Genomic DNA, 22,748 nt, shown 5'->3' with positions numbered 1-22,748 from the left:
AATCGATGTAGGATGCAATCCCTTACTCTTCAACGGGATAGAAACCAAGGAACAAAGATTACCAAAGAGACCAATGAACAAAGTGAAGAATACTCAAATGGATTTTGGAATTTGGGTTCAAAAAGGAGAAAATGTAGGAGATTTGAAATCCTAACTGAATTTTTGATTCATTTTGTGGGCTAATTACAATAGGAGGTTGCAAGGGAATTTAATGAATAAAAAAGGATGAAAATGGTGATTTTGAGACGTCCCATAAGGTTAATTTTTTGGGAAACTCAAAATGATACATCATGGTACAAGCCTAAAGTGAAATATTATTACAAGCAAAATTGGTTCGACTGGTTGGTTAAAGTAGTTTGCCCGTTCATGCATCCAAGCTCATATACTCCTTATAAATTAAAGTTGCTTATTATATCATTTTTTTTTTCTAAAGTAGACTATTACAAAATATATTTGGAATTTACAACTCAAATAATGTTTGAACTAGAAAAGGAGTATTCAATCATGTTGTGATGCTGGCCCAGCCCCACACATCATACGGATGCACGTAGGCAGAGATGCTGGCCTCTCACCCATCTCTTTTTCTTCCTAGTTTTTAAGTGTCACAAGTTTTGGTAGATTCTGAGAATTTGCAAGTTGAGTTCAATTGAGAGTAGGGTGAGGAAGAAGCTGATAGTTGTAATTGTTAGCGGACCATCGTCATCATTTGTCGATGCTGATTCTGAGTAAGGTTGTTTAGCCTCTGAAATTCTTCAGCACCAAATGTTTCTCAAGGCTGAATATAAGTTTGGTAGAATACGAGGTTTAGAACGTCTGCAATCTGCATTGTGAGTCTTGCCATTATCTCTTTCACGTCTGAACAAGGTATGAGATAAGCAAGTTGGACAAATTGCCGCGACGTTGAGTGAAACTCAATCTTCGTGGGTACGATCTCGTTCTTATCTCTGTACTGTTATTGATTCGTACACTAGTGAGTAGTTTAGTTTAAGAGTTCAAAATTTTCATTTTAGGATGTTCTAAAATCTAGAACATAATGGCATAGTATGCAGGCAACAAAATCAACTAAAACAGTAACTATTTTCCCATTCATGATCAACCTCAAGAGTCAGACACAAACGTTAGAACTTCAAACATTTAGGTGAAAACAAACCATCACTACCCTCCTCAGTTAGTCAAATCAAATTCTTGCCTAGCATCTCCACTAGAGCTCTTACAGATGGTGGAGCCACTGTTGCAGCCATTAGAACCACCAGCAATGCCAAGGCACAAAGCTTCAGCCAATGGTCCACCAGGTGGTGACCCCATCATCCATGACATAGGGTTCATCCACTGGGACTTCAAACCCCCAACACTTTCCCTCTCTTCCCCCAAAACTCCAAGCCCCATTTGGGTATTTTCCCTCTCTTCATTGCTTCCTTCCCCTCCAGACATTGATAGAGTGAGAGATGAAAAGGGCAGCTTCTGGTTTGGAGAAACAAAAACTCTATCTTCTTCTCTTTCTGCTGATGTTGATGTTGACCATGCATCAATGAAATGCCTTGTCTGTTGAATTTGCAGGCCTTGGATTTCACCGCTGTAATCTGTGTGCAAATTCAGTGAGCTTTCAGTTTGTTGCCTTGGAACATCCACATCTGTGTTAGTAGGCTTTGTGTAGTTGTGACTGCTGCTCTTTAGGCCCAGCTTGAATTGCATCATTTGCCCCCACTCTTGGTTTGAGCCACCCACAGCTGGGGCTTCCCCATTCATGAACCAAGCCAAGGACCTTCCATGGTCAAGGACAAAAACCTCATTTATTACACAAAACAAAGGAAACATCCAAGCAAGAACCACATCACATGAGAAGAACTTCTCTGCAACGAGATGCCACTGTAGTAGTATCACAATTCATTTATGTGATGCCAAGTAGAAAAGTTAAAACACATCGCAGTGATTGATAGAATTCAAATACCGCTGCAGCGGCATCTTGTTGTAGGTATGTTTCTCTAGAAACAACTTTCTGTCACGGGATGGTACAATGACGGTATTACAAGCCAATTAAGCAATGCCAAGTGAAAATGTTAAAACACATTGTAGTGACTAATTGCTTGAAATACTGCTATGCTACAGTGACATCCTGTGCACATTAATAGGGAACGGATAAGAACAAAGCAATAAAATACAACCGAATTAATGAGTTTTGGTCCTAAGTTTCATAGCATTAAAAAATTGAATCCAAACCTAACCTAACCCAAAACCAAACCCACCTGGGTTGGACATGTGATCCAGCAGCAGCGGCAGCACTAGGAACCATGTTGCCAGAATATGGACTTTGCCGGTTGGTGATGTTGCTTTGTCTGAAAAAATTAGCCGTAGGACTTCTCATGTTGTTGTTGTTGGTGAGGAAGTTGGGGTTTAGGGTTTGGGATTCCACAGGCTTTCTTGAACGGTTCCTGGTCTTGTGAGCGTGTCTCTCACAGTACTTCAGATCCGGAGCTACATCTCTGGAACACCTCCATTTTTTTCCATCTGTTCTTTTGCACCTCCATGGCTCCGGATCCGAGCTCCCAGAAATCCCCAACTCCAGTGAACCCTTCACCACTAAACAAAAAACCCAGTAACAAAGTAAAACAAAGGAATGGTTTTTTTTGTATTTTGAAGACAAAGGAACACAAACGTTGTTAAAATAGACCTAACGATGGAGTCTGCCTACAAATACATCGGAATTCACGGGCACTTAGAGCCGTTGGATCCAATCTACGGGTTGAATGTAAGGGCTCTAAGTGCCGAAATATGTAATACTCCAGTGTATTGTAGACAAATTCCAAAAGATGAAAAAAACAAGGAGAAAGATTTACAATTTGGGAACAAACGAGGGACATTTGATGTGTTCTTGGAAGTTGGTAAAAGTAATTGGGGAGGGACAGGGGAAGAGTCCATCATGTACTTGTAAATCATTGTCTGTCTCTCAAGCTCTTCCCTTTGAGCTGCTGTAAAAGGGAGTCTCACATTCACCATTCCACCTATTCAAATTCAAAAATTTCATATAAAAAATTTAAAATTAAAAAAACCCAACAGAAAAAGGACCAGAAAATAACTAAACTGTTCATCAAGTATGGAATCTTTGTTATTTTTTTTAAGAAATAAAGGTGGGAACTTTACCTGAGGAACTGAAAGCCAAGGTGTGATCAGAGCCAGGCAGATGGTGCTGCAGAGACTTTGGGAGGACAAAATCAGAACCGACAGGATTGTATAAATCAGTCGGACAACTCGGGACTGGATTGCTTGTGTTGCAAAACAAAGGTCCACCACCAGCACCAGGACTGTTATCCCAAACCCCACAAGCTTCTCTTCCTGCACTGGCAAGCAGAGGATCATGATGATGAGGATGATGATGCATCACCGTCATCGTCTTCTTCCGAGGAAATGATTGCTGGGTTTGTTGGGTTTGCTGGGTGTTTTGCATCATCAAACCCAGCCACTCTGTTTCTGCTGCTGCTCCCTTCTCAGCAAACCCATTTCTTTTTCCCATGATTTGGTATTAAAAAAAACTCAAAAAATTGAAATAAAAAAGGGCACCTTTTCTGAGTTTTTCTCACCGCCTTCCCCTTCAATGTTCAACCCCACAAAACTCCAAAAAGGAAAATGGCCTTAATTACAACCCACGCTAGCTTTACCTCTCTCTCTCTCTCTCTCTTCTGTGGGTGCGAGTGTGGTGGTGTTGTTGGGGGTGGGGGGGGGGGGTGGTGGGGGTGGGGTTTTGCTAGGGTGTGGCGGTGCCGCCATTTTTAGCCATGTGTTGGGCTTTGCTACCCAAGTTTCCAACATTACTTCCTCTTATGAATAAGGACAAAACTAGTACAAGCAGCTGGCAACAAACCCAGAATAACATCTCTCTCTCTCTCTCTCTCTCACCGTGGCACATAACGTTTACTTCACGCCTAATCTAACAGTGTTAAGTTTCTAAAAGTAGGGGATTATAGCCTTATAGGTCCCAATATTTGGCCATAAAAAGGAAAAGGATTCTTTTTTTCTCTTCCCATCCCCTCTTCTCACATTCTCTATTTTGTTTTTTTCATTCTATAAAAAATTAATATAAGATGTTGACGTAATTTAACCGTGACCATTCAAATAGGAGGAGAGGGAAAACAAGAAAAAGAGAATCCTACTCCCATAAATAGAGGGCACCACTTGAAAAAAAAATAATTAGCTACAATAGTGTGTTCTCTCAACATTAATTATTTTAAGAAACTTTTAACGAAAATAACATTTTTACTCTAAAAACTCACTTTTGATACTATTCACTTACAAAACTTTTTTGTCATTTTGATTAAAACTCAAAGTTTTCAAACCTTTTTCATTGGTTTTCATTTATTTTAAATAGTTGTTTCTTTTTCGTTTATTTGTAAGTATGAGGTTTTATATTCAATTTTATTGATGACGAGTTCGATATCAATTTATTATATATGACACGTGTAGCTTAACCTACATCCTGACTCTTAGTATAAATATATTTTTAATTCGAAATGAATAGTTTAGTGAAAAGCGAACAAAGGTTTGAAACCTCCAAACCAAATAAGAACTTCACCGGATGCATTCTTTGGGCCGACTTTACTTTAATATTAAAAGTATGTTACTGCCTTATGTGATACTGAAACTCCATAAGGAGGTGCATTAATATGCTATTAATGTGTGGTAGGAGATTTATATTAAAAAGAATGTTTCACATCTTTCTCCTTGTAATTTAGAATAATTCAGTATAGGTGCTTGTTTAAAAAAAAAATTATATATGGAAAAATTATTATTATTAAGAGAACGAGAGAAAACTCGAAAATTTTACATTAATTTAGAAGAGCAGAGAATTTCGAATGCAGAACACATAGGTAGAAATCCAATATTTTGTCCAGCAAGTTATTAGACTACATGCACACGAATTTAAATTGCAACAAGCGGCTATTAAGATAAGATTACATACATTCGGTAAATCTAGGAGTGTGACAGCCTGTCCCGGATTTTTTCGTATCGTAGGGGTGAAATGACGATTTTGCCCCTAACATGGTTGTTTTGTTGTGTGGTTGTTTTGGGTGTTGCTTGGGTGGTTTTGGACCACACACACACCACACTCACTCACCCTTTCTCTCTGCCCTATCCCGAGCTCTCTCTCTCTCCCATTTCTATTCTTTTTGTACGGACGACAACCAAAACCCTTGAAACCTTCACAGATCGAGGAAACAAATTATATATTCGTGCTTGTGAGGTCCTTAGGAGATCAACCATACCCATTTCAGGTAAGGATACCTTTGTTTTCACGTTGAACTCGGGATACCCCGATTTGGTCACTGTTCATGCACACGTTAATTCTTGTGTTTTTGGGAATTTCAAGCTTGTAGGAAGCTTGGTGAGGTCCTTAGAAGGCTCGAGGTGGTTCGTTTGAAGGTTTTGGACGTCGGGATCGTGAGTTACAAGGTTGGCCGGAGTTGGTAGTGTTTTCCCGGTGAGATTCCGTGGGTTTTAGTGCTTGAAAGTGGTATGGATTTGTTCCTCTTGTTGTAAGCTTCATTTTGGTACCAATTTTGTGAAATTTGGTTGAAAAACGAGTGAGATACAAGGTTTTAAAGTTTTCCCGGTTTTCCGGTTTTCCGGCGCCGGAGTTTGGCCGGAGAAGATGACGGAATATTCGGTCAGTTTGGACGGAATATTCCTAACGGCGTTAACGGCATCAGTTAGATTTAACGGAATATTCCTGACCGCGTTAACTGACGCCGTCAGTGTGCCAGGCACGTGCCTGCGCGTGGGCGGCACACGTGGCCGTGCCTTGGTCGGCGCGTGGGGGCGCGTGCGGCAGCGGAAAATTTTTCTAAAAATATGGGGATGTTCCTGAGGTTGAGTAGATCACGTTGGTGTATTCATACACCCCATTTGAGCTTTGTATGAGAAGTTATTTCGTAAGGTTGGTTATGTGCTTTAAAATTAACGTTTTTATAGTTGTTTCGCATATAGGTGAGACCAATCCCGAGGACGAGCGTGGTCACTCGAGGCAAGGCCCTTCTACTTACCAGTGAGTGGGCTTTTGGTTTTCCGTATATACCTATATACTTATGTTTTTCCCAGAAAATGAATTGAAACGTTTATACGTTTATATGCCATGCATTATGTTGCCGTTTGTTTATGCATTATTAGTAGCATATATATATTTGTATGTTGGTGCTGCGGACACACAGGTAAGTGCCAGGTAAGTTATGGTTATATTCATGTTCAGTAGTGATTTGAGATGCATAGAGAGCTCATAACCTGCACCCCCGGTGTTAGTGCTCCCGCCCAGAGTTGGGCACAGTCCTTCACGTGATGTTCACCTCCCACACCACACGCTCATCTTGGATACAAGTTAGGTGCACAGTCCTGTCGTACATACCACTTTAGGTGGTTCCGACTCGTAGGTGACCCGCGATTATTCGCCCAGCCTTACGTGATCGTAGCACTTGAGCGTACTTATTATACACCTAGTCCTGTCGTACATACCACTTTAAGTGGTTCCGACTCGTGTGCAGGTATAGTTAGTGAGATGGAGATTTGAGTTCTATATTCAGCCGTACAGGTCACGTTAAGTGACTCCGGCTGACAGATTACATTACATAGTTTTGACATTTCCTGAGCACTTGCATTCTATTTAGAAGCATTTGACATGGTATATTTCTGAGCATGATTTATATATATGTATATTATATTTTCTGGGAAGTATACAGGTTTTACGGCGAGGGGTTAGAACTTTGTTTATAAAAATGGTTTTTGAAAAGCTTTGTTTTTGCCCACTCACGCTTTCTGTTTTGCGCCCCTCCAGGTTCTAGTTGGCTATCACTTTTGGTGGCTCCCCAGAGGATTTTTCCGGCATATCTGACAGAGTATCACCAGTGTAGGACCACCTTTGGGTGTGTTTATGTAGTGTTGTTTCTCCCGGACTGCATTAGGTCTTCGTGCTTTGAACTTTGTTTTCACACTTACGCTTGCACATGTATGTTCTTACGTTGTGTATAGCTGGTTTTTATTTATTCGTACTTTTATTATTATTTTATTAGCTCCGCACTGTGCACATGGTTACGTTACTTCCATGTGACGGCCAGCATGCCCTGATCTCGGTCGGGGTGTGTCAAGGAGTGTAGTCAAACTAAGATTTTAAAGGATTTTAAAGGATTTTAAAAGTGATATATTTGATATGATTTAAGAGGATTAAAGATTCCTATAAAATTCATATGGAGTTTTAAGAATTTGAATGGACTGTGGTGGATTGTGGTGGAAGGATTTGAAATCCTAAGGGGTGAGGTTGGATTCTTTTTAGCATTGGTTATATATACTTTTGGCTCTCAAATCCCACAAAATCCACAACTTATTGAAATCTTCCAAAATCTTAATTTTTTGAATACGCTTAGATTTGGATGGATTTTAAAATCCTTTAAAATCTTTTAATTGACTTCACCTAGATTTTAAAGGATTCTAAAATCCTTTAATTGACCACACCTAGATTTGAATGGATTCTAAAATCCTTTAAAATCTTTTAATTGACTACAATAGGATTTTAAAGTCTTTTAAAATCCTCTCAAATCTAAGTTTGACTACACCCCATCCACCTCCGCTGTTGTTCCACCAACTATGATGACAGCGTCTGACGAAATTGTGCTACAATTCCTTGGATATTGTTCGACTTCACTAAAAATTATTGGAATTTTGTAGTTCAAAAAAATATATGAATGTTGATATTTTGAAAGAGCTAAATTGGAAGACAATTGTATTTTTTTATAATGTTAGGAAGAATAAACTTGTAAATAAAATTTTATAAACTAAATGACATGGAAGTTGATGATTGGATTATTACTTTAGTATTGATAAATGTGCTCATTCCTATTAGTTGCACATCATCTAGTTTGCAAATTTTATCTACAAATTTAGTATGCCTAAAATTACCTTTCTGTAAAACTCTCAATTAGATTAAAAATTTTAATTTGAGAAATATTAACGAGACTCTCTTAAAAAATGAAATATCTCATGAACTCTATGACATTTTATATTTTTTTGCATAATATTTTATAATATTATCACAAAAATTAATGTAAAGATGCGGGTTGATAGAAAATTCATTGAAAATTCTCCTAGCATTTTTCTTTTTATTTATTTCAATTTGTTCGATAGCAGACCGTAAGCATTGACTACTTCCAGAGAAATGAGTCAAAATATTTTCAGTGCAGAAGCAAGGCTCTCATTGGTTGTCTGTCATTTTGTACAACTGACACGTTGAGACTCTGACGTAAGCTTGACGGCATCACATCCCGCCGTTAACAAATGTCAAGCATTGGGAAGCATCAAGTCATGTGCATGTAGTGTTTCGTGCCGTATTCTAAACACACTGAAAAATCTTTTGCTTCAAGAATTATTGGAAGTTTTGAAAGGAAAAAGGCTGGTGAGATGTTGATGCAGTAACCAACTTCGCCATGGTTAATTGACGTTCGCCCATCTCACTCGCCCTATTAATTTAGACCCCACAAATGTTGAGACATTTAATATAGCAAATTGGTTTAGGGAATGTTTTATAACTTATGCAACACATTGATTTGAAACCTTTCGTTCTCTCTACCCAAAAATGATGCATAAAAGTTTAATGTGATGGTGTGAATAATTAATAAGTTTTGGTTAGTTTGGTTATGTCTGATATGTTGTTTATATATCTGGGTGGAGCCCAAATCATTCATGTCTTTGTCTCTCGGATTTGTGATTAGTGAGTTTACTAGTGTCATGGTCGATGTTTAGTTGCACGAGTAAGGATTGTGGACTGGACTTGGATTTCGGATTAAGGTTTGAGAAAATGAGGTCCAATTGTCTCTACTTAAGAATTGAGTGTTGACGATACATAATAAGTATAGTCGGATTTCAATTAGTCATATCCAATACTTAAAGCTCGATTCATTATTATTCAAGGACCTCCAATGTGATCTAATTTAGAAGAGATTCTTGAGTAGGCCACTTGTGTCACAAAGATTGTGGACAGAACTCGTATATTGGACTAATGTTCGAAAAAATGGCCAATTTGTTCCCTAACTGAGACTTGAGTGTCAAAGACACATGATAAGTCTAGTTAGATTCCAATTAGTCTTATCGAATGATCAAATCACAATCCAATGCTATCCAAGTGGTTCGACCAAATGGGACCAAATTTAGAAGAGATTCTTGAATACATCTACTCATGCTACGTCACTTATCCGCTAAAGACAGATAAGAAGAAATCATATCTTACACAAGCCCATTTTGGGGAGCTTGAATGCAAGGATTTGCCATTATGTGTCTTGAGCGGATTGGTGACTTAACACAGTTGACCCTACCTAAAAATTTCTCCTAATATATATAGAAATTTTTTGCCAAGTAAGGGAGAATCAGAGTGAAACATTGTGGCCAAGAGAAATATTATATGGGTACATATATAGAGTTCCTTGGTGTAACATGAAGAGCTGAATTAAAGATTACAATTACTTTGGCAGCCTTGTCAAATATCATGGTAGGGTAAAAATCTTGAAGCTGATTTCAAAGTACATTTTCATGTCCACGGTACAACCTTGAAGACTGAAGAGATGAGAAGAGAGTAATATGGACAAGGAGTCGTACGCAGTACCATTTCTGATAATTTCAAAGGATAAGATTCATGCAGTGTAGAACCAGTACTTGTTTTTGTATTTCTTGCTTTAAGACCTAGAGATCCTAAATTTTTTATCTCATGATTTTAGACGGTGAATTGCTTTGTTGTACAATGTGATCGAAAAATACTCGTCTGTCTTGTTTAGATATTATTACTAATTCCCGTGTTAAACGATATAATTGATATCTCATAAATTTATGATATAATGTTGATAATAAATTTACATAAAAATAATAATTAACATGTGTGATAATATCTTACGTCCGTCTTACAATTAGACTAAAAATCTTTTCATTTGTTTAATGCTTTATAAATTGTTTGCTAATTCGGGAATGATAGTTACCTTCTATTATATCTTCTTTTTGGCGTTCTCATTATACTACGTCGTTTACTGATAGAAACCGTCTTATCTCAAAAAAAACCATCTTTGTGAAACTTAAACCGGATAGAAAATAGTTTATCTTTTTACCTGTTATCTATTAAACAGACGAGCTTAGTGTTTTGATTACATAGCAATGATCCTTTAAGGATAATCCCAAAAAAATGAACAGCTTTGCAGATTAGAAATGAGAAGGTAAAACAGCAAGTGGCCTTCTACTACAGTAGTAGAGAGAAGTATCACTCTTACATCACGTTGTAGGTTCGAATCCCGTTGGCTTCCTATCCTAACATCTAATCTAACAAATGTTATTGTTTGATTAAAAAAAAAAGAAAAAAAAAAGGAAGGTAAAATGGAAAATTACAAAGGAGAAGGTATGTAGCATTCTTTAGCGGTTCATCTTAATCATACATGTACTAGATGAAAATTTTAAATGCTGACACAAAAATTGATGTTAAACTTTGAGGTGACATAAAGTCTATAAAGAGTTGCACTTTAAAAAAAATCTCCTTAGCATTTCTCTATCTTAGTATTAACCTGGTTTAGTCTTCCTAACAGTTATGGACCCTCTAAATAGAAACAATTTTGTGCAGAGCTTCCAGGGTGTAATACCATCACAAATCGGTTAATGATTGCATTCTTCTCAAGTGGCAAAGTGAATGGTTTTAAATCATATATGTTATACCTTTTCTGTTTCCCACAAAGTTGTTTAATTGGATGGTAATCTTCTCTAAACATCAAAGAATCTTCCCTTCCCAAAATGATAATCTAACACAGATCAACCCTCATGTGCTGCACTATAAGCATGAACATTAATATATCTAGTTGTTACTTCTATATGTAAAATTGACAATAATCACTGATACTAGTTGTATACAAGGTAGAGGAAGGATGGGCGGTGGGTTTCCGGGTGTAATGGTCCTCACCCCTTCAAGGGAGGGTAGGTGCCTCGCATCACACGTGACCATTGCCGAAGAATTAATCTCACCTAATCTTTCTCTATTTAAAAATAAAAAGGCCTAGCCATGCCGAATACTCTCATTAATCATTGATATCTTTTTTACCCATCTCATTAGCCACTAATATGTCTTTACTCACCTGATTATCACTATTAAGTCTTTTATATATCCTTATTTTATGCAACTAATGTTACTAACTATTGTCGGGTTTTTATAGCAAATGTGGGTTGTTGACATTTCTATATCATGGTCCAACCTCACTATGGACCAAGTAGATATGATCTGAAATTTTTGGGCATGTCATATACCATGTGTGGTCCTTTCCTTGTAGATAAAGGCATGTGCGGTCCTTTTTGGGAAAGGAAACCAACTGTTCATGCAACCCTCCGGCATTTTCCAGTCTCCTAATTGATCATCTCCTAAATCCACCTCCAAATAGAGAACTAAAACATTTCCACATAATCTGTTTTACAAACCATCTAATTATTTATGTACTAAAACTCCAGAATCTCAAGTGAAAGAAGAAGAAGAAGAAGCATGTGCATGTGTAGGTGTATTCAAAACTAAAAAATACACTCACTTGAGTGGACTGAAAAATGAAGCATGTGCATGTATTCTGACAAGTCAAAAGCATCACAGATTTAGAATAAAGTCAAATTTTTTAATTTAAAGCCTTGATCAGATCCAAAGCAAGACTTTTTCTGATTAATTTCATCATACACAAAAATGTGCAATAACCATAAAAATCATACCACTCTTTCAACAATCCACATAAAAAAAAAAAAATAAAAAAATAAACTAACATGAAAAATGACGTAAAATAATTAGAAATCAAATTTTAATTGCTGAATTGATCAACGACATAGAGAGCAAAAAATTGATCATTCAAACAATTAAAATTTGAAAAATGATCATTTTGACGGATTTTCCAATTCACATTACGATCTTTCAACTAATAATGAAACTATTGGATCTAATGGGGCTCTTTTGCTTCATAAGAATTCTGAGCTGAGCTTTTTGGCACTCAAGCTTTGTGCCCCAATGCCTACTTTTTGATCCAATTGCTCTGACAACTCTTGGGAATTCAACAAACCCCTTGATCCCTCTCTTTATGTGAGGATTTTCTGGTTCTGGTGAGGCTCTTTTCTGAACCGCCATGGATGAAAATCCACCGCTGTTTTCACTGAAAGCTGCTTTTTCACCCAAAAGCACTTCCCTTGAAGTTGCAGTAGAAAAACTGGAAACAGAATCATTGTTCCGATCACCACAAAAAGCCCCAGACATTTCACTGGAACTATCCAAACTAGCAACGTTAACAACCTCATTTTTATGTTTGATCTTGAAATGTGAGTTCTCGGCGGCACACAGCATTTTTTTACACCCCTCCAACTCTAACACCTTCTCTTCGAACAGAAGTCTCGCCTCGGCGAGCTTCATCTGAACTCTCTCCTCCCTCAGCACCTCCGCCATTCGAAGCATTTTCCTCTCCTCCTCGATCTCTTTCCTCATCTTCGTGATCTCCGACTTCCCGAAAGAAATCTCTCTAGCAAGCTCCTCGCAAACCCTCTCGATCGCTTCTCTCGCCCTCCTCTCCTCCCCCAACTCCTTGGCCAACCTCTTGTTCGAGCTCTCCAACTTCTTGCGCGCCTTACGCTGGTACTCGAGCTCGGCTTTCATTTCGATGATCTGGGCTCGCGTGTAATCCATCTCGGACTCCATTACCGGCTTGAAGAAGGTGAGATCCCAGAAGGAAGCGGCGAGCTTGCGGGCGGAGATGGGGAGGTGCAGGCAATGATGAACTTCTTGTTGCGGTTGCTTGTTGCTAAAGTCTTGGCATTGCCGCTGCTGGTTTTGTGGTTGTAGGGGAGGATTTTGATGGGGTTTTTGAGAATTATAAAAAGGGTTTTCGTACAGTTTCCAGGTAGGGAAAGCGGAAGTGGTGATTTCAATATTTCTGGTATTTCCTGGGCTAGGAGGAGGAGTACTATTGGTGCTCATCATCATGAACATCTTCTCCATATCTTCTTCTTTTGTGTGTAGTCTTTTTCCTTCTCAAATCCCTTTCTTTGCTGCTTCTTTCTTTTTACCTTTCTCTTTATTTTTCTTCTAATGGGGACTATCTCAGCCAGGAAAGCAATTGGGGTAGGCCCATTTGATCTTTGGAGGGAAGTTGCTTTGGAGATCTGGATGGATTGTGTTGTATCAAAGAAAAAAATTATACCAGATCACATGCACCTCCCACTCATCAATACCATGCTTGAGGTGACCTTAAATTGGAAAAAAAAATTTAACTACCATGTCCGTACTGCCACATAGTGTTGCTAGTTTATATATGATAATACAAGTGAACGATATAATTGATATTTCATAAATTTATGATGTAATGAAAATAAACAGATTCGACTAATGCTTGGTGGTTTAAGTGGTAAGGAGCTTGTTCCTCTTAAGCAAGGTCTTGAGTTCGAACCTTGTGAATGGAACAACCATCATTGGGAGAGCTTGCCCTCCGAATGAGGTCCGACCCGGCTCGAGGGATTAGTCCTCGCTTAGGGAATACCCTAGATTCATCCAAAAACAAGTAAACAGACTCGTATATTACGACATAAATAGTTATTACGTGATAATATCATAACCGCACGGGATAAAATTTGTCCTTGAATTGGTCTCTCTCTCCTTATTGATGGATCACCTCTCTTTTGGACTTAGAGTGACTTAAATTAGTGGTGGAATGTAATTAATGAGGCCACCAACATGCCAGCCATAGGCTGTCCAAATGGTCAACACAATTGAATGAAGTCTCATAGCAATTTGGCATCACCAAATTAACTGAGTCTCTGTTTCAATCATACACAAAGTTACTTAGTTGGGAATTCCACAGGACGAATCGATGGTCATGACACGAACACTCATCTCATCACTCAAATTCTTAATAGAGTTGTATATTCGATATGTATTTGATCTAATATCTTAGTAAATAGGGTGTTTGGATTTTTTTCCATACATTTTAGGTTCGAAACTCTCATAATTCTTAAATTATTGTAATACTTTCGAACTCTCCCCCTTACCTCCCCATAATAATAGTAAAATTAATAAAAAACAGAGTTGTATATTCGACGAGTAGAGAAAGTTAATGGAAAATCTCATCTCTATTCATTCTACAAGCTCCACATGGTTGGTCTCCTTTGTGTTGTTTGTTTTCTCGATCCATGGCCCCCTCCACTGGTTCATAAAAAACTAACTATATTATTTGATTACTCCCGACGTAACACTTAGATGACAAGATAGACTACTCATAAAAAAAGTGATGCTAGCGACACTTTTTTTTATCTTCCATACATTCTCTGTTAATTTATGTCCATTAATTATATTCATTTTATTCGATTTGACACTTACAAATTAAATTAAATGTGTAGATAGTACCACCCATAAAAAATTGTACAATGCACCTTCGAAACTTGGTTATATCGGTCCCCCTTAGAACCCCACTTCAACTTTACCCATATGCAAGAGATATTAACAAGGACACCAAGACAATAAAGGTTGGAGCAACGTATGCGGTCCAAATCAGAGGTCGGAGCCCAAATATGCACGGGTTGAATTTTGTTGTTTTACTTGTCATGATTTACTCTACAATCAACTCCAACATATGTTTTATTTGTTGTATGTTACAATTGGACATATCTCTCTTCATGTAACTGAATTACTAAATCATGATACGTAAATTTTTCCATCTTAACCCAAATTTGAAAAGGATAATGGAGAGTTGAAAGCATATTTTTCAGGTGTTTCTTTGCCTACTAAGACTTCCATTAAATATCATGACCATGAAATGGCAATGAATAGACATAGAGCACATGCACTTAGAAAATATCCTAGAAAAAGTTAGGATTTAGAGAACCATCTCTCAATTATTTATAGGCGGTTAGAAAAATACCCATGTTCTATTTGTTTTCCTTAAAGCAATGAAATCTAAGGAGAAACCCACATGCTCTATTTTAGTCCAAAATAGTCATGATGCACTTTTATTATTCTAATTTCTCATTCGTAGAACAATAATAGACGGGTGGACGATGATGTTTTTGAAGTGCAAATATTTAGATATGGAAGCCCTAATTGTGCAAGCATTCCATTTGGGAAGTCAGTGGGATTAGCTAGCCCAGGTGGTGATGAAACATGGAAAATGAGTTGCGATTAAATTAGATCGAGGCTCGATTCCCTTTCATCGTAACGAAACAAGACGTATGTTTGGACAACCAATCAATCGGGAGGGGGAAATTGGGCTTCTCCCTAACCCTTATTGGGCTTGAGGAGCATACTAATTCCTACAGAGCTGGAGGCCCAATCACTAGATCCGACTGAACCCACAATACGAAAACGATCACCAACCGACTCATAAAAATTGACCTGCTAACTGCTAAGCAGGTCGATTCACCTATCAAAAATTGATGACCAAACCAACAAGATTCTTTCTTGTTCATTTGATTTGGTCTTTGTCCTTAATTCCATCTAAATACTTGGAATTTCCGAAAAGATAAAACTAAATTGGCACTTGATGAAATGGTCAAGATAAGTGTGCTGCTACGGTGCATTGGACATGTCTACTTTTGCGTATAATACAAAGCGGCAACTTCTCCGAATGGACTGCACGACAAGGAAATGCAATTACGAATTGATTATTATTATCATTTTTTTTTTTTGTAAATCCAAGTCAAACTAGGCACCGCGGGCGAACATGAACGAGTTCACGAGTTGCCGATGGATTGTCTGGTGGATAGAGCTTTTCTTTTCAATTCTATTGCGTTTCGGATTTAAACCTTTCAATTTCAACTGATCAAGTTTAGAGTAATAATATCGCTTTGTAATAAACTAGATGAAACATGCCATCTAACAGGTTTTTAAAAGCCATTTAGTATTACGATGTAGTAGTATTCCTCTTCACTTGTAAGTGAGAAGTCTCAAGTTCAATTCTTGCCAAAGGCAAATTTGAACCCCATTATTGCTAGCCTATTGTGAAACTAAAGCCGACTCCTCTCCCTTAACGTCGTAGATAATATCGTTTGTTCAAAAAAAAAAAAAAAACAAAAGAGGTTTCTTCTCAAATTCTAAGTAGACTGATGCAAATATGTCATCCCAACCTTACTGAGAAAAAAATAGGGTTTCGGAAAAGGGTGAGAATCACACTACTAGCAATGTAGCGTAGACACAACCTGTGGTTAAATTTCTTTCGATATGAAACAGAAAAAGGTACAGAAATGGGGATGAAGTTTAAACATCACCTCAAATCGGACAAACTTTTAAATTTAAGCTAAAATATATAGATATCGTTGATATTTCTGTTAAATATCAAAGAACCTCTTATATTTCATCTAAACCAATGTTTGACAATCCCTAAAATTCCATTTTAAATTTCCATCATTTCCATTGAAAACAATCGATATCAATGCCTACATTCAATATATCCATCGATATTTCCACAAATTTGCACATCGATATTTTCATTGCTACCAGTACATTTTAAACACTGGCCACAACGCAAATTACGTTTTTCACTACTAACTCGTATCAATTTTGCAGTTCACTAGCAGAACATTTGTGTATCATACATGAACTTGTAAAACAGAAATTTAAGTGTCGTAGCTAAGTTACTCACTAACTATAACCTAATCTCATCATGCTTTGTATAAAGACAGTCAGGGGATGCCTTCTTTCGTCTTGATCACTTTGTGTAAGTTTAGCGACGTGCTAGAGATTGTTTTACGTATTTCTAATCCGCTTAAAGAAATCACAGTTTAGAATTAATCACCACTTGTATCTCGCTACTTTCAGTTTGCTATCTCTACTCTCTTGCATTAAGCTTAAGAGTTAGATTGATCATGTTTCTTCTGTTTTCTATATCCCTTCTCTACCACAAGAAAGCTACCACACTCTGCAGAAGTAACTCCACCACGAACCAAATTTATGCAGAATCAAAGGGCACCTTAAAAGTAGAATTCGATAAACAATATGAGGGAATCACGCACCCCTTATGCAAAAATTCATGCCAGACATTATCTTTTGGTAGTTACACATATTCTTCGATTCACAGAAAAAATGACGAGGGTGTGACATTATCCTACTAACTACTAACTTCAATTATAAGGAAAAACAGACGGTAAACAACATGAAACACAAACTATATTCCACTGTAATGAACGATACTCTACCTCGGCCTTCCCAATTGGATCATGGAGTCTTCTCTACAATAAAATCACAATTCAAACTCATCCTCAAGCTTCAGCTGCTCAGCTGCAGCCTCTTCCTCCTCATCATCGATCACAAAGTACGGATTGTGTGCCTCCGGCTTGAACTTGTACCCTGTAAACACATAGAAAGCAAGCGTGGCCAACTCTGCGGCAACCACACTGGTCCAAAGGTACCGGTATGATGTGATGGTCTCCAATGCATAAACCACAACTCTTGTGAAGTAAATGTAGCATATAACTACAATGTAGTACTGCCTGAACAGAGTCAACTTCATCAAATTCACCGCAGCCTTCCCATCGGTCCTAGCCGCCTCTCTCAAGTTTTTAATAGACCACACAATCGGGAACAACACAGCGCAGCAGCAAATAACATCGACAAGCAGAAAAACCTGCTTCCAAGTAACCCAATCCTGCCCGAAGGGCCCGGTCTCATCAATCACAACCTGGGCAATGTTGGCTATCACCTGAAGCGGAATCACAATCATCAAAACCTTCTTCTCCTTGTCTTGCAAAAAGGGTTTCAAAAACGACCACCCGGTTCCGATCAAAACAATCAAAGTAAATAAAGTGACACCCTTTAAGAAGCTAAAGATATAGAACAACACATCCCAGCCGTGAGCACTACCGGTGCGCTTAATATATGACTTGTCCTCCGCCTCACACAGCAAGTTAAACGCCTTGAGAATTACAACAGCGAGCATAAAGAAATGGATTCTAAAAACGGTGAGTCGTTTTTTGTACAGAACGAAAACCCAAAGTCCGGCCAGAGATGCGTAGACTAAAGATAACAGGAAGTAAACCCTAGGGAGAATCGTTTTACCGGCCGAGAGGTAATCGCGGCGGTCGTTGTTCTTCCCCTCGAGGTTGTACGCCGCCGATTTGACGTCCATGGAGACCTTGAGCGGCTGGAGGCAGTTGGCGAAGAGGAGGGTGTACTGATCGGCGTCGGTCTCGGAGAAGACGGTGGAGAATTGATCGCCGCCGTTGAGGGATTTGAAGGTGCAGACGGGCTTGACGAGGGTGGAATCGAGGGCGCAGCGGATTTCGCCCTCCTCGAGCTGCTGGAAGACGTGGATCCAGGAGTCGCGGGTGCAGAGAAAGAACCCGACTTTGGAGAGGTCCGGATCCCCGCTGGGAAGATCCGCGAGGGCGATTTTGGAGACGTTGAGCTCCAGGCGGCCCTTGTGGGTGAACCCGAACTCGTCGAAGGGGATGATTTGGCGCCAGTCGGATCGGATCGAGGAGAATCGGATCTCGGCGGAGCAGAAAGAGAAGAAAGCGAGGAGAGAAAGGAGGAGGGGGAATTGGCGAGGGGTGGACGACATCGTTTAGGGTCGGATCTGGGATTGCAACTCTCAGTGTGAAGTGCTGAGATTTAATCTTCGTGTGGAGAAGAAGATAGGAGGTTCTGGGGGTGTTTCGTTGTAACTACCGACTACCCGACTCGCGCTATAAAATATGAAGGTTGCTTCTTTTTCCTTTTCTTTTTCTTTTTCCTTTTTTGTTTTTTGGATGAGATTCTATTTTTCTTTTTTTCTTTCTTTTTTTGTTGGGGTTTTTTTGTTTAATTGCAATTTACTTTGTTGCCATGGTTGGTCTGATTTATTTGTTTTAAGTTGGAGATTAACTTTGAGTTGGGGATGTATTATTGTTTGGTTTACCATATTTGTGATTGTTGAGATTTTATTTCAATTACGATTGGTTTAGATTTTTTGCTGCGGTGGTATGGTAAGATAAACAACATGCATTGTCAGTTAAAACATAGTGTCACAAATTTTTTTTATTATAATTAAATTTATAACACCTTGTTATGTTTTGATTTAATAATGTGTCAGTCATTTTATCACGTGACATGGAAGTCTGCATCCAAAATTTTAAAGTCACAGTATTTGGTACTCATTTCGTGTCGTGATAAGTGGAGAAGTGTGCTAAGCCTCACAATGAGATAGTAATAATGTGGTTCATATTCGCCTTTGGTAAGAATTAAACCTAAGACCTTTCACTTACAAGTGAAGAGGAATACCACTAGAAATTTAAACTACTTTGCACAAAGAGTATACTATCAAACTTGACAACGGCCAAGTCTATTTTTTAAGGAATGCAACACGAGAACTTCCTAGGTCCTTCGTGAACTAGTCATTTTCTAGATATATGGCTTTAGATAAAATAAAGTTCCCATCATTTGCCACCAAGAACAATTTCCCAACATTTCCAACCTACACTTTATACTATGTGACACAGCTCATGGACATGCTAAGGGCACACTCTTTAGAGTGTGATTGCTAGTGCATGGTCCTCTAAACAACTAGAGAAATACTAAAGTTTCCATATTATTCATACAACTCTTCCTTTTTGTGGTAACAACATTCTTCTCTCCAAATCCACTTCTTCTAACCCTTTTGAGCTGAGAGGAAAGCAAGAGCCCCAACAAATGGTGCATTGATGTAAGTAGCCGGCTCAGACTGCTGATAATTGTTCCGATCGTCGGCAAAATTATCCTTACTGTCAGGTCCACCAACAACAGCTCCAACAAGAACATTTGGATTAGGTGAACCAGAATTCAGGTACTGAAATCCATCGTTGCAGCCAAGGCGATTGGGATGTTGATGGACTGATGGGAGAGAAGAACCCCTGTGGTGCACATGCTGCGGGAACTTGTCCCCAAACCCTACCATGTATGACATCTTTGCTGGATTGTCACCGAGAATGTAGTCCACCTGCTTCTTTGCCTCTGAGATTAGGGTTTCTGCTGTGACTTTTGATGATCCACATGTTGCCACTCCTCCATTTAAACGTAGATACTTTGCATATGTTAGGAGGAGTAAAGATGCTGATGTGACATATTGGAGATTGCTCTCACTTGCCTTGTAGATCAATCCTCCTGAAAACGACGTCGTTTTGGATATAAGCACAATATCAACACGTAAAAGATAGCGATACTGTTAGAAGTTTTTTATGAAAGAGGACGCACATTCCATAGCCAGACTAATGATCATATTTCTATAAAGAAATGAGGGCTTACCAGGGGTATTTTGGCCCTGAAAAGTAGATGTCCCTGGAATTAGAGAGCATATGTAGTTGTCTGAATGTAATTTGTATAACTGGAATTCCTCATCATTTTTCTCTAGAAAGCTCTACACAAAATTCAATTGTTATAAGTTATATCACCTCTAAGAGTTTCTAGTTAGTGATTTTCACACGTCTCGTTTGCTCTTTTGTACTTCACTTTTGACTGTAGAGAAATTAAAAAATATTCATTTTAGAGTACAAACCGAAAAAGTAGGAGTTTCAATAAGAATAAAACCTTGGAAAGGAGAACTTTAGTTCCAGGTCTCTTGTCATCCCAACTGAAGGAATAGTCATCGTCTTCTGCACCCAATGTGTGGCCATTGGACTTGATGTAGGCAAGATATGAACTGTTCTGAGAGGCTCTATGGATCCATGATGCACCCCACAGAAGCTCATCCTATTTAACAGCACAATTGGGGTCATGAGAGGAACTTTAACGGGATTAAAATGCACGTAATATACACAGATATAACTGGTTACAAATTTTAAATAAAAAATAAAAGTGAGAGACTATATAAAATATTGTATGTTCGAAGTCCCTCCAGTTCTATCTTTTTATTAAAAGATTGTGACTGTTCCATTTGTGCATATTTTTCGTAAAAGAAAGCAATTAGAAGCAAAATTATATGCATTTGGCTTACATGGTATCCTGAGTATGAGCAGTAAAAAGGGCAGACCACTGAACCAAGTGAGTCACTGTAAGAACCTCTGTACTTGTCTGCAAAATCAAACACCTGCATGGCGATCAAAATTTAAAATTAACGTTCTTGTTAACACATGGTAATAGCGGAAAAATTGTTAAAATGAAGTAAAATTTTTGTTATAGATGTTTACTTTCATTGCTGTGTGAAGCAATTTTGCAGAGTAAGAAGAGTCGGAGTCTTTGAATACTATGGAAGCGGCAGCCAATGCAGCAGCAGTCTCAGCTGCAACATCTGATCCTGGATTTTGGGTTGACACCTTGTACACATTGCGTGGCGTATCCATGTCTTCTGGCCTCTCCCAGCACCGGTGGTCCATGTTGGGATCTGCCACCTGCAACCACCAAAACATGTGACTATATTTAGGACCTCTCTTCAGCTCCAAACCAACGTCGTTAACAATGAGTCAATTCTTTTAGCCTTCAGTACCATGATTTAGTGCCATTTTATCGTCTATTTAGTATCCCAGTTCTATTTTTTATTAAAAGTTTATAACTCGTTTTTATTTGTGCATATTTGCTTGTTTATCTTACTTGGACATATAACGTTCCGGGGGTTGCAGTGGCTGCTTTTAGAAGATAATCAGTGCTCCAACGTACGGCGGCTTTCGCATTGTCAATCTGGCTATGCATAGAGTCACCAAATTCAATCACACTCCATGCCAGCAATGTAGTGGTGAAGGCCATTGGCAGGCCAAACTTGACATTGTCTCCAGCATCATAGTAGCCTCCTACTAAGTCCACCTGAAACACAGTTCACCTCCAAAATGTTACATTATATTGTAAATGTACTAAACATAAAGTTTAGACAAAAGAACACGAATTAATTAGTACATGGTAGGAAGAGCCATCGGACAAGCCGGAATTCCCCCTCCAACTGAGCCGCTGGTTGTCGGGCAGTTTCCCGGACCTCTGACCCTCGAAGAAGAGAATCGACTTTTCGAGAGCATTTGAGTAGTCTAGAGGAGTGAAAGCAGAGCAGCATAAGCTCAGCAGACAAAGAGTTAAGCATAGAATTTTTGCCCCTAAAGAAAATGTGACAGCAGAAGCCATTATATGATTGCTAGTGACTGCAGCAATATCAGCAGAGGCCTAGTAAAAGATAGGGTGGTGGGTTTCAAATGTGTTGAGGTGGAGACTCAAATTTATAGGCAAAAAGGGAAGGTTGGGAGAAGAGGGAAGTTGGTTGTTCGGTTGGTCACGGGATCAACTGCGCCAAAAATGGGACATTTTTCTGTGAGGAGTGAGGACAAACATACTGTTGGTGCAAAGTTACAAACTTTTATCCTCTAGAATTCGATGTTTTGAAACTTAGAAGTCACAAAAGTGAGATAAAAAGGACGCAGTAGAGTTCATAATTCTCACATGGTTAAAAAACAAGAGAAATGTTAAGAAGACTCTTCCAAAAGTGAGACTTTGCATAAACTCTTTGACACCTTATAATTTAATGTCAATATTTGTGTCAAAATTATAAAAGATTGTGACAAAAACATGAGGTGACAGATAGTCTATAGAGAGTCACACTTTGAGAAAATCTCCTTAGCACTTCTCAATAAACAGAAGGTTCCATTCTTCAACCTTTTTATTGGTAATAATTTCCGCACTTCTCTGTTTAATTCTTGCGCTACTATGTGTTTTTTTAGTCTTCGATTTGACTGAATCAAAGAAAAATCAAACACCATAGGCAAAAAAAAAAAAAAAAAAAGTGTGAAAATCACTATTCTTTTGCAATTTGCTTATCCCTTTT

The 22,748-nt window shown here is 38.5% G+C and overlaps 4 protein-coding genes across 4 annotated transcripts; all 4 read right to left on the bottom strand.

Moving 5' to 3' along the window:
• Positions 1 to 1,060: 1,060 nt before the first annotated feature.
• LOC137711701 (growth-regulating factor 8-like) lies at positions 1,061 to 3,667 on the bottom strand. The gene is made up of 4 exons (XM_068450963.1): positions 3,139 to 3,667; positions 2,835 to 2,999; positions 2,244 to 2,577; positions 1,061 to 1,762 (listed from the first exon to the last, which is right to left on the bottom strand). The coding sequence occupies exons 1-4, from the start codon at positions 3,506 to 3,508 to the stop codon at positions 1,165 to 1,167; spliced, it is 1,467 nt and encodes a 488-aa protein (XP_068307064.1). The 5' UTR covers positions 3,509 to 3,667; the 3' UTR covers positions 1,061 to 1,164.
• Positions 3,668 to 11,747: 8,080 nt separating this feature from the next.
• Positions 11,748 to 13,200, bottom strand: LOC137711671 (protein BRANCHLESS TRICHOME). Its single transcript, XM_068450933.1, has one exon. The coding sequence runs from the start codon at positions 13,007 to 13,009 to the stop codon at positions 11,939 to 11,941; it is 1,071 nt and encodes a 356-aa protein (XP_068307034.1). The 5' UTR covers positions 13,010 to 13,200; the 3' UTR covers positions 11,748 to 11,938.
• Positions 13,201 to 16,994: 3,794 nt separating this feature from the next.
• On the bottom strand, positions 16,995 to 18,687 carry LOC137710396 (protein CANDIDATE G-PROTEIN COUPLED RECEPTOR 7-like). The gene has a single exon (XM_068449399.1). The coding sequence runs from the start codon at positions 18,555 to 18,557 to the stop codon at positions 17,238 to 17,240; it is 1,320 nt and encodes a 439-aa protein (XP_068305500.1). The 5' UTR covers positions 18,558 to 18,687; the 3' UTR covers positions 16,995 to 17,237.
• Positions 18,688 to 19,203: 516 nt separating this feature from the next.
• Positions 19,204 to 22,094, bottom strand: LOC137711064 (endoglucanase CX-like). The gene is made up of 7 exons (XM_068450267.1): positions 21,836 to 22,094; positions 21,536 to 21,745; positions 21,136 to 21,336; positions 20,943 to 21,035; positions 20,537 to 20,698; positions 20,255 to 20,366; positions 19,204 to 20,113 (listed from the first exon to the last, which is right to left on the bottom strand). The coding sequence occupies exons 1-7, from the start codon at positions 22,052 to 22,054 to the stop codon at positions 19,623 to 19,625; spliced, it is 1,488 nt and encodes a 495-aa protein (XP_068306368.1). The 5' UTR covers positions 22,055 to 22,094; the 3' UTR covers positions 19,204 to 19,622.
• Between the last annotated feature and the right edge of the window lie 654 nt (positions 22,095 to 22,748).

This window comes from Pyrus communis, chromosome 12, assembly GCF_963583255.1.
Source record: "Pyrus communis chromosome 12, drPyrComm1.1, whole genome shotgun sequence".
Classification (NCBI taxonomy): domain Eukaryota; kingdom Viridiplantae; phylum Streptophyta; class Magnoliopsida; order Rosales; family Rosaceae; genus Pyrus; species Pyrus communis.
The sequence above is the reverse complement of the archived record's forward strand: the minus strand, read 5'-3'. Positions and strand labels throughout refer to the sequence as shown.